This window comes from Penicillium daleae (genome assembly GCF_028827525.1).
Source record: "Penicillium daleae strain IBT 16125 chromosome Unknown utg000008l_segment0_segment0, whole genome shotgun sequence".
NCBI lineage: Eukaryota > Fungi > Ascomycota > Eurotiomycetes > Eurotiales > Aspergillaceae > Penicillium > Penicillium daleae.
The window spans coordinates 4,488,625-4,504,626 of record NW_026623156.1 but is presented as its reverse complement, the minus strand read 5'-3'; the positions used below and the strand labels follow the sequence as shown (position 1 = coordinate 4,504,626).

The 16,002-nt window shown below is 48.8% G+C and overlaps 7 protein-coding genes across 7 annotated transcripts; 2 read left to right on the top strand and 5 right to left on the bottom strand.

Annotated features, from left to right (window-relative positions):
- Positions 1 to 312: 312 nt before the first annotated feature.
- N7458_010149 (ubiquinone-binding COQ10-like protein) lies at positions 313 to 1,119 on the top strand (the record flags this gene model as incomplete). The annotated part of the gene is made up of 1 exon (XM_056913531.1): positions 313 to 1,119. One exon carries the CDS (start codon positions 313 to 315, stop codon positions 1,117 to 1,119), a length of 807 nt encoding a protein of 268 aa, XP_056762380.1.
- A 278-nt stretch (positions 1,120 to 1,397) lies between these two features.
- sod4 (mitochondrial 37S ribosomal protein mS42) lies at positions 1,398 to 2,529 on the bottom strand (the record flags this gene model as incomplete). Its single annotated transcript, XM_056913530.1, has 3 exons — positions 1,398 to 1,928; positions 1,992 to 2,116; positions 2,217 to 2,529. The coding sequence occupies 3 exons, from the start codon at positions 2,527 to 2,529 to the stop codon at positions 1,398 to 1,400; spliced, it is 969 nt and encodes a 322-aa protein (XP_056762379.1).
- A 639-nt stretch (positions 2,530 to 3,168) lies between these two features.
- Positions 3,169 to 4,359, top strand: N7458_010147 (uncharacterized protein; the record flags this gene model as incomplete). The annotated part of the gene is made up of 1 exon (XM_056913529.1): positions 3,169 to 4,359. The coding sequence occupies one exon, from the start codon at positions 3,169 to 3,171 to the stop codon at positions 4,357 to 4,359; it is 1,191 nt and encodes a 396-aa protein (XP_056762378.1).
- Positions 4,360 to 6,141: 1,782 nt separating this feature from the next.
- Positions 6,142 to 7,603, bottom strand: N7458_010146 (uncharacterized protein; the record flags this gene model as incomplete). The annotated part of the gene is made up of 3 exons (XM_056913528.1): positions 6,142 to 6,493; positions 6,545 to 7,125; positions 7,184 to 7,603. 3 exons carry the CDS (start codon positions 7,601 to 7,603, stop codon positions 6,142 to 6,144), a joined length of 1,353 nt encoding a protein of 450 aa, XP_056762377.1.
- Positions 7,604 to 8,426: 823 nt separating this feature from the next.
- Positions 8,427 to 9,908, bottom strand: N7458_010145 (uncharacterized protein; the record flags this gene model as incomplete). Its single annotated transcript, XM_056913527.1, has 1 exon — positions 8,427 to 9,908. One exon carries the CDS (start codon positions 9,906 to 9,908, stop codon positions 8,427 to 8,429), a length of 1,482 nt encoding a protein of 493 aa, XP_056762376.1.
- Positions 9,909 to 12,160: 2,252 nt separating this feature from the next.
- N7458_010144 (ankyrin repeat domain-containing protein) lies at positions 12,161 to 13,381 on the bottom strand (the record flags this gene model as incomplete). Its single annotated transcript, XM_056913526.1, has 1 exon — positions 12,161 to 13,381. The coding sequence occupies one exon, from the start codon at positions 13,379 to 13,381 to the stop codon at positions 12,161 to 12,163; it is 1,221 nt and encodes a 406-aa protein (XP_056762375.1).
- Positions 13,382 to 14,214: 833 nt separating this feature from the next.
- On the bottom strand, positions 14,215 to 15,261 carry N7458_010143 (uncharacterized protein; the record flags this gene model as incomplete). Its single annotated transcript, XM_056913525.1, has 1 exon — positions 14,215 to 15,261. The coding sequence occupies one exon, from the start codon at positions 15,259 to 15,261 to the stop codon at positions 14,215 to 14,217; it is 1,047 nt and encodes a 348-aa protein (XP_056762374.1).
- Positions 15,262 to 16,002: the final 741 nt, after the last annotated feature.

Below are 16,002 nucleotides of genomic sequence, written 5' to 3'. Positions count from 1 at the left end.
ACTCTTTTAGAGGGATGAATTTTCTGGAACCATGATATATGACAAATGAATAAAATGGTATTATCGAGACATGGATACATTGCATATATTAGGGAACCGTAGCGACATGTTCACTGATTACTTTTTGTACTTGTGCTGGCCGTGAAACATGCCATCTAGTTACTGTGTACTCAGACGAAGTCGAACGGGGCCTTGGCCGGAAATGCCGATCACCGCGGACTCGGGACCTTTTTTTGCAGAACTGCCCTGCAACCCGATCTCCAACCACAACACAAGCACACTCGTTCACTGCTCCGACCCTTCACCCGAACCATGCGTCCAGCATGTCACTCGCGGCTATCATGTCGCACGATCCTCTCCTCCACTCGCTCTCAAGGCCTGCGCAAGCACTCACTTCTGCGCATACAACCCACACCTCGAACCCTTAGCACCGCACCTCAACACCGCGCAATCAATCAAACAAAAGCTTCAACTCCTTTATATACAACGCGACGATCCTTCGGGCTCCCCTCTCTCTCCTCATTCCTCCCCTCCTCACCAAACGGCAACAATAACTCGCCCAAGCGCGTCCTAACCGCAACCCGCACACTCCCCTACTCGCCCGCATTACTGTTCAAAGTGATCTCCTCCGTCGAATCATACTCGCAATTCCTCCCTTTCCTCAACGAATCAACCGTGACAGCCCGCGACCCGGAAACAGGATACCCAACACAAGCCTACTTAACCGTGGGATACGGCCCGCTCAGCGAGACCTTTACCTCACGCGTGGACTGTGATCCGGCCAATTGGACCGTTGAGGCGCGGAGCGGGGAGAAGTATGGGAAAGTCGATGGCAATGCTGGCAGTGCCAGGAGCGGTGCCTCATCTGGGTTGAGTGGGTTCTTCCCCGGGGCGTCGGAGGGGATCTTTGAATACCTTTCTACGAGGTGGGAACTTGTGCCTGTGGCTTCTGTTGGGGCGCAGGGTGGACCGCAGACGAAGGTGAATTTGGAGGTGCGGTTTGAGTTCCGGAATCAGTTGCATGCGACTGTTATGGGGGCGGTGGAGGGTCAGATGGCTGGTACTATGATTGAGGCTTTTGAGAAGCGGATCCGGGAGAGTCATTCTCGGGGGCAATAGAACCTATATTGGGTAAGTATAGACTTGGGCGATCTGGAAGTGAGGGGTTTGTATATAATGGGGTTTTTGGGATGGCTGAGATAGAGGTATGTACAGTAGATTATAGACTATCTCCTGCTTATAGAAGTACACTGATGATGATTGTGGAGTTCAATTCTATCGAACAGTATTTGCTGTACAGTCCCTAAAACCAGGAGAATGAGAACCAAACGAAGAAAAGAAAAATGTGATAGTATATATAGTACAGATTATCCAAACAAAAGAGCTTTTCCCTCGACTCAAAGCATGCTCAGACTCCGGTCTCGGTTAGCCGTGCTCCGCGCACCCTTCACAGAGCTAATAGCATTGTAGTTATCAAACACCACATCCCAGTTAATCCGATCCCACCACCGCTCAAGGTACTCCTCCTTGCCGGCAATACCGTAGTCCATCATCCACGCATGCTCCCAGGTGTTAACGCACAGAATGGGCTGCACGTCAATAGCTCCGGGGGCAAGGCTCTTCTGGTTTTGGGCGTGGGCACCCATTGAACCGGCGAATTGGTTGCCGAGGGGTGCGTCGGGCGAGTGTGTGGCCATGTCGACGGGCTGGCGTCGGGAGTGGGCGGCCGGGTAGGGCGAGCCGGCGTTGTAGGTGCAGAAGATCTGCATCAGGCCCTCGCGCTCGAGGTTCTTGGCGAGCCAGACGAAACCGGGGCCGAACATGGCGTTGGCGGTGGCGAGGAAATCCATCTTCAGGGATTCGACGGAGGAGCAGGTGTCGACGATGTCCTTGGCGAATTTCTCGGGGATCTTGGTGGTGGTAGGGGACTGTATGGAGGAATGTGTTAGTAAAGAGACGAGAGAGAGACTCGTATCGGGACTGATACTGACCAGGCAGTTGAAGAAGAAATGGTTGTTGTGAGCCATCGAGGCATAGTTGAAGACCGAGGCCATCTCTGGGCGCTTGGAGTACTTGACCAGCAATTCTCCGGGCTTAGCGTCCGCATCGACGGTGTCTGTGAGATAGCAGTCAGTAAATAGTTCTCACGTCGAGGTAGTAGCAAAATCCTGTCTTTGCGATCCAAAGACAATTCCGCCGGACGAGTCGGGTCGGACCTTGTGTCAACAGGTTGAGCTTGTCCACGAGGAGAGTCTGATACTGGGTCCAAGAGAAGTCAAAAGCCTCGGGAGACATGAACTCCGGAACACCATTCTCCTTGTAATAGGCGTCATGCTGCAATTGAGGGATACGGTGCAGGGCACGGGTCTGGAGGCGCAGGGCGGAGGTAGGTGTCTGGATGTAAAAGACAACGCGATCAGTCGCTGCGGAGCAGGCAATGAGTGCATTCGGGAACCCTCCAAAGCAAGATGGACTGACCTGGAATGACGCCGCGCGCAGAGCGCCCGGCCTAACGAGTCGGCTGAACATGATGGGCGAGAGATGTGACTGGGCGTGGTCTTGGAGCTTCGTGAAATCGAAGAATTTCCCTCCCGACGCAATTCCCCATCGGGCATAGCCTTGCTGACATAATCCAGCCAATCAGGGCCTCTCCAAGTACTTCGTCCCTTTCCCTCCTCCATCTAAGCGCCCACCATCAGATCGATTCTTCACTTCTCCTCCTGTGACCCTGGCTGGGTGGGCTGCTTCTGCAACGAGAAATCTGGTTTAGCGCCCGCTCGACTGCATATTTAGATCATGCAGGTCATGGTGAAACTCGCCAGTGGTCCCTTATTGGGACCCCCGGCGCGTGCCATGAATAGAAGCCAACAAAGAAGCTCTCTTAAATGAATGCCTTTTATTGTGACCCTTCTTTATTGCCTGACTGCCTAATATAGCTCCTATATGTTTCAGCCTACCTCTACATGTGTCTGCCTATTGGCATTTTCCTTTTCTCCCTCGTTCAATTCTTTCCTCCACATCTCTAGACTCTCTTGCTGCTTCGTTTCGACCTTTGCTAGGATACTCTGTTTTCCTGCAATTCTTCGTACGACTCTTGCGACACTCGATATTCTGTTCATTCTTTCAAAATCTTCAGAAGGACCGAGTACTACGCTTCAAACCGCCAATATGGCGAGATCGTCGGTGGGTGTAATCGCCAGACGATCTACAGTCCTTTTGTTTTTGAACATCATGGCCAACATCCAACCAAGCCATGCTATTACTTTTGATCATATGAATCTGCTTACACGGAGCTCAGGATCATGTCCCAGCTCCTATGATTCCTGTGGGAGCAGTCTACCAGACGATTTCTGCTGTCCTTCCACCTCAACCTGCATCAGCCTGGACAACGCGAGCTCCGCCATATGCTGCCCATCTGGGGCCAGCTGTGACTACATTTCGCCAATTGTCTGCGATGTACAAGAACAAAATGCAACGGCACACCCCAAGAATACAGTCAAAACCACCAAACTCGATTCCTCCCTTCCCACATGCGGAACCGCTTGCTGTCCCTTCGGATACACTTGCCAAGGGAATAGCACCTGTGCATTGGACAAGACGACTTCAAGCACGGCAACCTCTTCAAACAGTTCATCAACTTCGACTGCTACCACAGCAGATACCACCGGCGCTACATTTACACCCGTCGCCTCGCCTTCCTCCTCAGACTCCAAATCCAACCCCACCGATGCCCTCTCTTCCACCTGTCTCTCATTCCCTACCAAGGCTGTGATAGCAGGGTTCTTCCCCGGTGCAATCTTCGGCGCGGTGCTCGCAATTATCATAACAATATGTCTCCGCCGTCGAGCACAAAAGAAAGACCTTCACAATCACGACCCAAAGTCAGGTCTCCATTGGTCCCAACGCTCCTTCTCTGGCGCAGTAATGGGAATCTCCGGCCCCATCGCCAACGAAGACAATTCCTACCGAACAGACTTCCTCCTCCGCCCCTCGGCAGAAAGACGCTCCTCAACGGGTGGACGGTCAATGCTCCACCGCACCGGGTCAAGGGTTCGAAGCCTTTTCTCCGGTCAACCAAGACTAGACAAGGACATTCCTCCAGTGCCGGAGGTACAGGTCCAAGGACCCGTCACGCCTCCGCGCCAGCGTCAGCCCAGTATGGAGAGTATCAAGGTGTACTCGCCGCCAGGCGCATTCTCGCAGTCGAGAAAGTTCCTGGGTCCGGAGCCGTATCCGGGGACTATCTCGCGTCCTGACACGACGTTCACGGATTTGGTGCAGGCGGTTGGGTTTAATGATTCGAAGGGGAATCCTTCGTACAAACTTACGGAGTTTCAGGATAAAGAGTTGAAGCTGTGATTGCTCTAGCGTCCTGGTGATAATATTCCCGTTTCGTGTTTGATTGGGCATCGAGTGTGCCTATTTCAGCCGAGCATTTTTGGTGTATATGCGCCTATATACACAGGATTTTGTCCGCCGGGTGGGGCTTTCCTGTCTGGGCTGCCGCCGCTTTAATGAGGGCGATCAGGCTCCGGCTCACTGAGTCAATGTCAGCACGGGCTCGTGCTCAGTGATCTGGTCACTGCAGTCATGTGTTCGATCAGTGACCAATCTCGGATGCTCAGTGATCCTCGATAGGATGCTTCCCCCCCCCCCCCCCAAATCTGGCAATTTAGGTGGGCAACTAACTAGTTGGATGACTAACAACGATGCGGAATATCAATCTTCCTTCTGGTCTCCATACTGCTGCGCTCCGACATTATGTCATGTATTGTTTACGTCGTTTAATCTATTTATCTTGTTTGTCTATTTTCCCTTTCGGGCGTGCGATATGTTTCATAGAATCGGGATATAAAGGACACACATTCATGCAACATACGTACAACACACGCAATCTTTACTAGTAAATAAATCGTTCCTTACTTTGATTATTGGATTCTCTATAAGAAGTCACTCGATATAGATGCGGAAGTGCTTTCTCTTCCTATCGCACCACTAGCAGATCGACCGGTTGCGGTTTTCATGAATCGTTCTTCTCGCATGTAGAGATAACTATATAGTCCTCCGGTGGGTGTGTGGTGTTTCTATTCCTTGCTACGCGGATCTTCCTCTTCTCTGTGCCTCGACCTGTCTGTTTCGATTAGACTGCCGTAAGCGCATCTCCCTCTGTACTAGATACTAGGAAAATACTAAAAAGACTGTATAAAAAATCATCTAACTAAAAGGTCACGAGGCTTGGCCTGTTTGCTATGTTTATCTAACTATTGGTTAACCAAAACCGCACCGCAAAAATTTGCGGTCTTGATCTGAAGACTATTTGGTTTTGGATTTGGTTGCGGTTAACTGTGGTCTTTGGGGTTAGTGCCGTAGTCTACTACGGGGTTTCCTATGTTTGTTCTATTTATTAATCCGGCGGATCGAAAAATCAGATCCGGATATAGATCAGAACGGATCCTTTCGAGGTCTAATGCTTTATATGGGACGAGACGCGACTATATATGATTTTTAAGTGGGGTTTCGTTCGAGTTTCTATTAGCTGTTCTTACGTCCGAACTCTCCTGCTACTAGTTATGAGAACTGTTAAAAAGTATAGAATTGATGTTATTGAATTTTTGTTCCGATTCTAATGGTACTAAAACTAATGGCTTACAAGCACTGTGGCACTGGTAGTTGGTGTGTTGATCGTGATACTACGTGACTTTTCGTCTGGGTTTTTCGTCCGAGTTTCTATTGGCCGAGAGTATTTTTTGCCTTTCCTCCTACTAATTTTCAATTTTTGAAAAAATAAGACTTGGTTTGGAATATGCTTGATGTAAGCTTTCTAATGGTACTACAATCATTTTAATTAGCGTGTTGTGTTGCTTTAGTTGCTACCCCTATTTTGCCCTATATGACTATGTCTTTTAGAAGGCACGATCTCTTTGCTAATTTCGAGTTGCGGAAATTAATCAAAAGGTAAATGCATAATATTTTTATGCGCACCGCCTATAGACTATGGACAGAATCCTAGACTCCTTACTATGCTAAAAAATAATAACTGTATCTACTTCGTGTTTCCTCCTCTAGAAGTCGCCCGTGGTGGTGGCACCGGTGTAGGGGGCGAGGAAGAGCATAAAACTTCACCGCGCCCACGCCGGTCGACTAATTTCCTTTCGACGGCGCCTGCTGATATTTCTGGTGAAGCTCTTTAAGCTTCGCGTCGGCGTCCTTCACAAAATTAGCCATATCGGGGGTTGCCTGCCAGTTCAAATCTCGGAATTCAAACAAAGGCACATCGCGGCTAGCGCCGAGAACCTTCTCCATTTTGGACCCCAGGCCACCAACAGAACCGTCGATGGTTTTGTCAAAGTTGGTAAGCAAGTCTTCCTTATCCAGATTTTCGATCCAGTCCTTGATAGTTGTGCTTCCGAATTTCGCATTTCCGAGCGTTGTGCCAGGAACAAACGTCTTTTTGCCATTTTGATCCTCAACTTTACATAGCTTTGAGTCCAAGCTACACACTTGTTAGAAAGAATGCTGCAGCGGGGAAAATTGATTGACTTACTAAAGTTTATCCAAGTCGAGCGTCGCGGGATTCTTGTCCTTTGGATTCATTGGAGTATAGCATGAAATGGTATTGATGATGTTCCAAAGATCGCCCGGAAGTTGTGATTTCACTTCCGTATAAAGAGTGTGGAAATCAGTCCGAGGCATGAATACTGATCGCAATTTAACACTCTCATCTTGCTTGAGCGGGTTTTTGGCGATCGTTTTGGCGTATGTCAGAATAAGGCTCAAGAATGCAAGGGTATCATCCGTAAGCGAGGTCGGATCGATCCCATTCGGCTTTTTCTTGAAGTAGTTTTTGTTGACTAGAGCTTGAGTTCCAAGAGGACTCCTGGGGCTATCTCCAATGATATTGTAGTAGTCATTGTTGGTCGGGACCAGGGTGTAGGTTGCGCGATCTTTCATCAGGACGTACAGCGCCTCAAGCGGCAGAGGCGCGGTAATCTGCGGCTGCCAAAAGACATTCTTTGCGTCATCCTTCGGGGTTGGTGCGTCGATGTAGAAGTCGCACGGGGTGTCTTCGACTTCAATCTTGACTCGGTCTTTTCCTGTCCGCTTTTGCCAGGGTTGCCAGTCGGTCTGAAAATATTTTTGTATTAGCAACAAGGCGAGAGAGCCAGATCGGTGCAATCCTCACGAAGTCTTTCACGATCTCCTTTGTAACCGTCTCTGCCTGCCCACTCCCAAGTTTGATTTGCTGACCATCAATGATATATTCCGCCTGAAGAACTCTTTCGCCTGCTCCTGTGTCGGCAGTCAACATCCACAGGGGCACCCTGCCCTTGTCGACTTTCTGCTTTCGCCCTGCGAGTATCTTCTTCTTTGCATTGTTCACGGTGGCTTCGGGGCAGCTAGGGCTGCTGAAATAGAACATTGGGGATTCAAACTCGATGCCTATGCCAGGACTTCCATCTGCAGTGGGGCCATCCTTATTCTCAATCATGTCCCCATCCCATTCGTCGCAATTCTGGTCATCGTTCTCGTCCGCAGAATTCACGGGAACGGGAACGGCAATCGCAGCAAGACAGAAGGGTAAAAGGTATAGGAATAGACGCATCCTGAAAAGTGCCTGCGGTAATGAAACAGAGTAATGAACCGACGCCTGTTCAAGCTATGAATAGTTCTCGGCGAAGAATGAAGGCCACTTATCTATGCAGCCTTTCAGCCTCGCCTGACACGCCAAATCTTAAAGGGGGTTGGGTCAGATGCTTGGCCCCAAAAGGGCGGTTGGCACTCATTGTATTGAACGGGGCGAAATAGAGGGGCGAGACGAAGGGCCTGAATTCTTTGCTTCAGGCCCCCAAGAACCACCTTCAATAGGAAAAAAAGGCACGACTGTGCCTCATCTGGAGAGGGTATCGGTGGGATACTAGAGGCGGAAGCAAGCGTGTGGTGTTCTCCTGTACGTAAAACCCGCCCAATATTCAGCTCTTGGCCCCTAATAGATTTGATCAGCGCCAGGATCATGTGTGTAATATCTGTCTATACTTAGGTACGGCATGAGTGAGATGCAAATTACGACCATCGATTTCTCTCTGCCGTGCCATTTCTGCTCTCGCGAGGGTGCCCTATCAAATTTCATACAAGATGGTTATGGATTTCTCCTGAGCACATCGATTCAAAGCCCATCACAGTGTCTAATAAAGAAAATATAATTAATTTAGATTAGGAGATATGCTTATGAATGTTGGTTGCATTGAATTGAGAACATCAACAACGGACTTGATGGGTGATACAGAGACACGTAACAGTCTGAAGCAAGCAAGCAAAACAGGCAATAACAGGTCGCTCAAAGGCGTCAATCATTGTTTAGATCCGGCAATTCTCATCCAGCCTCGGTCTTGTGTTTCTTTATTGGCCAGATTGTTCAAGGAGTAACTTCATGAGTAAGTCGGAAAGCATATGTCCTCGCCTAAGCCGACGGTGGAAATTAGACACGGGTCTTCTGATAGCGTCAAATCCACGCCCGCTCTCTTAGCCTCCGCTGCCAGGTTCGCACACTGTGCTTTGTATAAAACATCCGCGTCATCAGGACAAGTCAACGAAATCTCTTTCAAGTTGGGGGTTTGGAACTGTTTCTGACTGGCAAAGTCCCGGAAGAGGAGCTCAAGAGCCTTGTCATGGGGGCTCTTTCCCGGCGATAACAAGGAAAGAACAGAGACGGACGCGGGTACTATGTGACCAAGTAAGGAATCGGAATCCAACGATCCATGATCTGCTGGATCTGACGCTCTGCGATTGCAAAGAACGATATCGAGCGGCAGCTCGAGACTTTGGAGACGCTCAAAACCGCGTAGGTACGGCTTCCCTGAGGTTATCAAGCAGCGTAATTCTAAAGTGATTGCACAAAAGTGTTCGAGGTGGCTCCCGACCTCATGCTGCACTGCTGCGATGAATCCGCAGAGATCCCAGTCTTGGTGACCCCCGTTGGCTTTAGTTGAATGCCAGTACGTTAATGATTTGAGACACGGGGTGTGCTTAAGAAAACCTGTAATAGCCGCGGTATCAACGGACGTATCGTCAAACCCTGCCACCTTAAGCGTCGATTCTAAGTTAGTCTCGAGATATCTGCATTCATTACAGTTGTCGTCCACGGCTTTGCCTATGTATCCATGGCCCCAAAACCTTTTGATGCGCGGCAGAGCTAGGAGCGAGGAAACCCAAGGGATATCACAACTCCCACTATATGCGGTGACTTGGGCAAGGCTGGCATTACCACGCGGATTTCGCCTGGCAGTCTGAAGAATGGCAGTGATGAGCTTTTGGGGCGCAGGAGACCGGAACCTGGAAAAGCCTGGCGTGAGTACCTCCAGATTTGGTAGAAGCGTCAGAACAAAGGCAGCAGCATGTTCTGATCGGCGCCAGCTATGGACATCCTCCATCATAGTCCTATAGTATTCCTTCCAGTCGAGTCCTGCTTCCTTCAAGCATAATGAGTTCGCGAATAGTTGACGCACGGCTTCACCACGATCTCTCCATGTTTCAAACACGGCATTCTCTCGGATAGTCGGGGGAATGCGGTCATAGATATGACTATCGAGGGAAAAGTCGGCCTCAAGAATATAGCGGCACACGACTGGTTCGATAGCAATTCGCGAAATCAGACTATACGCCGAGGTCGCTGTATCAGGAAACCGGAGCAAGTCGTGATGATATCTAAACTCCCTAAAATCCTTGTTTGTCTTGTTGTATTCGAACTTCTGGAAATGAAAGCGTAGGTTGTTATGGTACTCGAGGAAGGGGATGCACAGTGTGTAGAGAAATTTGCATGTTAATGCTAGGCTCTCAAACCCCTCTGGTAGGGTGTGTGGGATGATTTGTTGCAACAACTCTGTTGGTAATTGCATGAGGGCCATGACCATGTTCGAGATTGGAACACCAAGACGCTTCTCGTAGCCGAAATCGCCGATGTGCGTTGGAGGGTAATAATACTTCGGTCGATAAGAGCCGAAAGACCAGCAGCCGGTTAGTGCCGCTGCAAATTCCGTGTGTCGATTTTCTGGGACAGCGCCAAAGATTCAGGTCACCTTCTCGCGTCCGGTAAACTGTGTGAGGCTGAGCGACGGCTCGTGAAGGAATTCGAGATGCTGCGCCTGGTGACCCATAAGAAACCAATTGACCAACCACACGTTCTCCGGCCCCTCTCGTAGTTCCCGGCGGAGCGAGGGGTGGCGGTCGGAGACACCTCAAGAATTCGTGTAACGGCACCTCAATTGATTATATAATTTTTTTGATTAAGTTAGTTAGAGTTAACGTAACTAACTAACTAATCCACGACCTGTCCACTTTCGCGTCCAACCTTCTGACAACATCTTTCAACGCGTCAATTTTACATCTAGAATATAGGGACCTGTGAAATCGACGCCGAGAATGACAGCCTCTGGCGCCAGAAACGGCCGCTTTTCCACCCGTAGCTTTGGACGACGAGCCGCCGCTTGACCCCCGTTGCCCTGTACCGCTCGTACCGCCCCCCATTCGGCACCCAACTAGCACTGTTAGTTATCTCCTCCTCTCGTCCTGTTGTTGACGCTTGACTTCAACGATGGTTCCCCCCCGGGCCACTGGCGACTAAAACGACGCCGAAAATGGCTCCCCTCTGTATCTAAACCTAGGCCCCTCTCCTTTTCGCGCAGCCTAGTCAAGCGCCTATAAGATACTTCCTCCGCCCTCTCTTCTAGGCGTCTTTCAACGCCCCCCTTCTCTCCCTATCCTAACTCCACTGCCTCGATCGACCTTAAATGTAATGATTAAGTCCTGGAGGGCAATTGGTGAATTGGGTTGTTCGTTTGGATGCTTCGCATGTTTCCGAACTGGGCTTCTGAATTGGGAAGTTTGCCAGGAAGGTGCCTGAGGCCAGTCGCCTACAAAAGGCCCAGCGCGCTACCGTAGTTCTCTTCTACTCTCTTCCTTCCTTAGACTTGATACCTTCGTGGAATGCACAGGATTCTTTCGACTTCCTTTTGGCTGTAACATTGACATACTTGATTCCTAAGTCTCCTATCACAAAATCTAAACCTTAGCCTTTGTATCCGAAATTCTTCTTACAGCGCCTATGTCCGTTCCTCTAGCTTAACTTGATAAGCATTAATACTAGACTAATCCTATACTTTACGAGGAAACTCGAGCTAGACTAGAATATTTCCGTAGTCTTGGATGGCTCCCTCTAACCTTTAAGCTAAGAACGCTAATAGGAATCGCCCTAGACGAGCGGTACTAGCGGAAGCAGGTTTACCCTTAAAAAAATGAAGACCTTAGTCTCAGCTTCATTCATGCCCAAATTATTCGAGCCTGGGTCATTTGCTTAAGGCCGTGGCTTATGCAAACAAGTACTTTCAAATTGTTTTAGCGAAGTCCGGACCTTATAACTGCTAGGCACTAACGAGCCTTATAGGCAGCTTCTATTAGTTGAGTAGGGTTATTTCTTGTTTTATTAGGTTTAATAATCCTTGCTTATGAAAACTAACCTGCAGACTCAAATTACGACGGTACGTGCTTTGACTAGTCCATTATCATACGCTACGTATACGCGCATATATTCAGATTGCTACAATAAGCCTAAGAAAGGCGGCTGTTTCATTCTACAGTTTTCGGAGATCCGGAACGCAGTATAGACGTCTTACTTTCGCATAGACACGTCCAACAATAAGAACAAAATATAGAGTAGCGCGTGACAGAAGGAGACTACAGAAAAGCATACATCTGTGTCACACAAGAGAAACTCAAGATTATTATCACTTGATTAAAATGCAGTGAAGAGATAGGAGAGCCAATTACTCATATTTTATACTCAAGGCTGCCTCTGAATTTTTGCAAAATACCCAGAGCACATATCTCATGTGCCTATGTCTTCACGGTGTGGCTGTCCAGGTTGTATGGCTCTATCTATTTGACGCACTCAAACGCATGCATGCTGTCATTTTCAAGCCCTGATTCTGGCCTTCAATGAACGATATTGCGCAGTGGCCTGCGAAAGAGAATACTATAGAGGTAAAGATGAGAATATTCCAAAACACAAGTTGTCGTCAGTAAGAGTCTATGCCTCATTTTGGTTAGGCGCCATTTGGTGTTCTTTAATTTGAAGCGAGATATGTCAAGAATGTATTCTTTTTTATTTTTAATCTGATTCAAGTTCGTCTATCTCCGGTATACAATCCACTCGATTTTTAATCGTGTACAACCAGCCCCGCTCTTTCAAGAACTGCACCAATATCGTTCCACCCCCAGCATCGGAATCCAAGGCAGACACGCCAGTTTCCAGGAGTGTTGGCAAGCAACCATACGCGCGGTCTTCATCTTCCAGTGCAATCTGGAGAAGGGACCGTCCGTCCTCGTCCCGCGAATGGATATCCGCACCCGCTTTGAGCAACATCATGAACAAACGCATGTCTCCTCTCTCCACGCAACATGATAGCGGTGTCCGTCCTTCTACAGTCCGGGAATTGAGATCTATCCCCGATTCCAGTAGAGTTTCCAAGAAGTGGATGTCTCGTTGGTTTAGGATTGCGACATGGAGCGGTGTCTTGTTATCCTCGAACATTCCAAGTTCGGTATTAGGGCCGAGCTCGAGCATTGCCTTCAGTGCTGGGATACACCATGAATCCGGGGCTGGTTTGCCATTCATCATCATGAGATGGAGCGGAGTGTATCCAAATTCGTCTTGTGCGTTGATATCCGCCCCATTTTCAAATAGCAGTCGAATGGCGGCGACGTGACCCTCTGCCGCTGCGAAGTGGATCGGTGTCTTCTCCTCCCAGTCCCGCGCGTTCACATCCAATCCTTTTTGGATCAGGAAGCGAACGATCTTCGCGCAACCCCCGAGCGCGGCCCAATGCAGTGCCGTGCGCTCTTCATAACCACTGGGCGCGTGTACGTCCGCGCCGTGCTTCGCCAAGAGGAACACCGCCGGGGTGTTTCGCACCGCAGCATGGTAATGCAGGAGAGATTCTTCTTGTTCGTATTCGACCTGGTGGACGGTATTCAGGTTGACGCCCTGCTTGAAAAATTGACCGATCACGATATCGCGGACCCGTATCTCGTCCGTCACCGGGATTGGGAGACCCTCTGGTGTGGTGAGATCAGAAGGGTTCTTATATTCTTCTAGATCCTCATTTATCTCAGTGAAGAACTGTGACGTGGAATCTTTTGTTTCTAGAGGAGTCAGTTGCGCTTGGAGACCCGAGCATCCGCCGTATTTGATGTTATGTTGGTGAAGGAGTGGCATCACGAGGCTATAAACATGTCGATTTGTGCGGGCGAAGCGGGAGAGTGATGTACTCTGCTTTAGACAATTTGCGATGGAAACGATGAGTTCGTTAGGGAGATCGAGCAGGTTCATGGTTTTCTCCCTGTTTTTGGATGAAATCGTGTCTCGTTGAGAGGTTGGAGTTTGGATTTTGGATTCATCGCGTCTTTTTAAGTTCTGTACCGCCTGGACTAGGGTTATACGGAGTGACCCACTTTCTTTGTGTTTTGTATATGTAGTAATTTGGTATCCTTGGCATTTCGGCTGTCGTAACTCCAATTACTCCGTACCATAGGCATGAGTCTACAGGTCGGCTCAAAGCTCCGCATGGGTGAGCCGATTTGCGTCCTCGGACGATTGAGGGAGAGGTTACGTGACGGTGTATTGGGGCGCCAACCCGGAAACGGCAAAACTACTGTAACCACATCTAGTAATTCACAGGTCCCGATATTACACCAACAACATACAAAATGCCTCTTTCCCAAGAAAAACGAATGCAAATGGCCCAATGCACATGGCTATTGCGGCTTATAAAAACAAAAATTTTCGATCAAAATCAAGGCTTGCGGTAATATTTGGAGTGCCTAAATCCACCTTTCTCTTACGAAGCTCGAGGCGCGGAGAGACTGGTTTGGTCCTGTCCCTTGAGGTCCTTGCCGAGGTCTAATCCTGATAGCTATTCTTCACCTCCGCATGAGACCTGAATCAGATTTTCCGTCAATTCAAGGTCTGCCAACAATGGAATGTCCTCGAAAATCGTGGCAGCCAGGACGTCAAAAGCTAAGTCGCACATGAACTGATCGAATGGCGATTGGTCCTGCAGTTGAGGGGCAACCTTAATCATCGCATAGTTCTTTTCTGCGTGCGGGTCTTGATCTGTATAAATAAAGACATCTATAGCACACATGTTAGTTGCAAAAGTGACTTTACTGTTCGCCAAATATTTCAGACAGCATACCAATCTCGTCTGGTCCTACACAGATTGTTGTGTGTGCTTCGTGCACTGGAGGAGGGTCGCAGTCGACACAAGGGCTTGCTTCTCGTTTCTGTCGCGGATTGAGGATTAGAGCTGGAATGTGTATTGTGGTAGTTCTACTCACAGTAATCCCAGTTTTATACGTCTCTTCTTGACATTTGGTTGCATTGAACCATGCCACCGCCACGGCGGCCATCATTTTATCTCGGTTTTCTGAGCTACTATATGCGCTCTGTTGAACCGTGAACAAGATCTCCTCCATTTCACCAAGGCCGCCCTCCAAAATAGGAATGTTCTTGAGTGCAGCCGCCGTAGTGGAATCGCATTTATTTGCCCCACCGGAACATTTTTGTTGCAATGCGGAATATGCCGTCTTTCTGTAAGTTGCCCCTTGGTCGACACCCATGACGTCCCCTGCTAAGATGGAGTTGTTCGACAGTCTCACCTCCACTGTCGCTGTTGGTGTTGGCTTGCAACCTGGTTGTGTTGTGCAAGTGGACGTATAGATTTCAGCTCCTCCAATATCCGTACAGACCCTGCAATTGCTTGTCCAGGTAGTGCTCGGTATGGAGATAGGATTGGTTACAGTTGGACCAGGCATAGAAGTATAATCGCAGCTCTGGTAAACATTTGTCGCCGCGGTATTGGTCAAGAGAGGAAGCGTTCGGCCGTTGCAAACACAGGCTGCTTGGCCGTCACCGCGGTCTGGATCTGGTCCTTGCCAACCACATGATAGGCTTGCCTTGGTGGTGGTGGCGGAGGTTGTGGTGTGATGCCGCACGCATGCAGCTTTCCTTTTGGCAAGGGTTTGACTTAGGGTGTCAACTGCAGCGTCGTGGAAAAAATTGATTGGGTTGGGCAAGTAAGGGCTTGGTGTTTGTAATGGGCCGTCGGCGACGGCAATACGTCTGGCTATGTAGTTCATTTCCTCATTGGCGGGAACTTGGCAAAGACCGTTGCCGATCAGAAAGAATAGAATATAAGTAAAAAGCGGCATGGCAAAGCAGTCCATATAGTAATAGCTCAGTCCCAATGAGAGATATGGTTTTGTCATGATAAAGACTTGAAGCCCGATTTATATCCAGTGCACCATTTACATTTTGGGGCCATTGCATCTCGTAGAGCATGAACAGAGACGTGAACTTCTCATAGAACGGAATGCCTTGCCGCCTGGCCGCCTGACTGCTGAGACCTAATAGGGTTCCTGGTTTTTATTAGGACGCCTGAAAGGGGTATTTCAGAATTCTATCGCGAAGAGTAGGTTCTAATTATAAGAAAGACTTGACATGAGCTTAGCTTTTTTGCCCCAGGGCATTATGGAAGAGTGGGTGGTCTGGACGCCTTTCAGGTGGCCTTGGCAGCCAAGTTGTTCATGCGCTACTAACAACGAAGCTGGCCCCTTGTCGCATCCAGACAGTTCGGTTGAGCATGGCCAATCAAGCACTCGATCAAAAGTTTCTCTTTTGTTAAGGGTCACATTGCTGCAGATTCGAAAATTGTCTACTGTCGATCTTTCGGCCTACCAATTTCTATATTCCCCGGTTTCGGGAACCTGCATTACTGTAGCTTCGAGCTGCAACCCTTGAGACTGTCCGAGAGAATCACTGCTCATACTTCAGAATTCAAGGTCGCTGGCTATAAGAACTTGAATCTGATACTTGATGCTCTATTGACATTTGGCCCATACTTTTGCAAAATCACATCTCCAGATACGCAATGTCCCCGGATCTACCTTTGT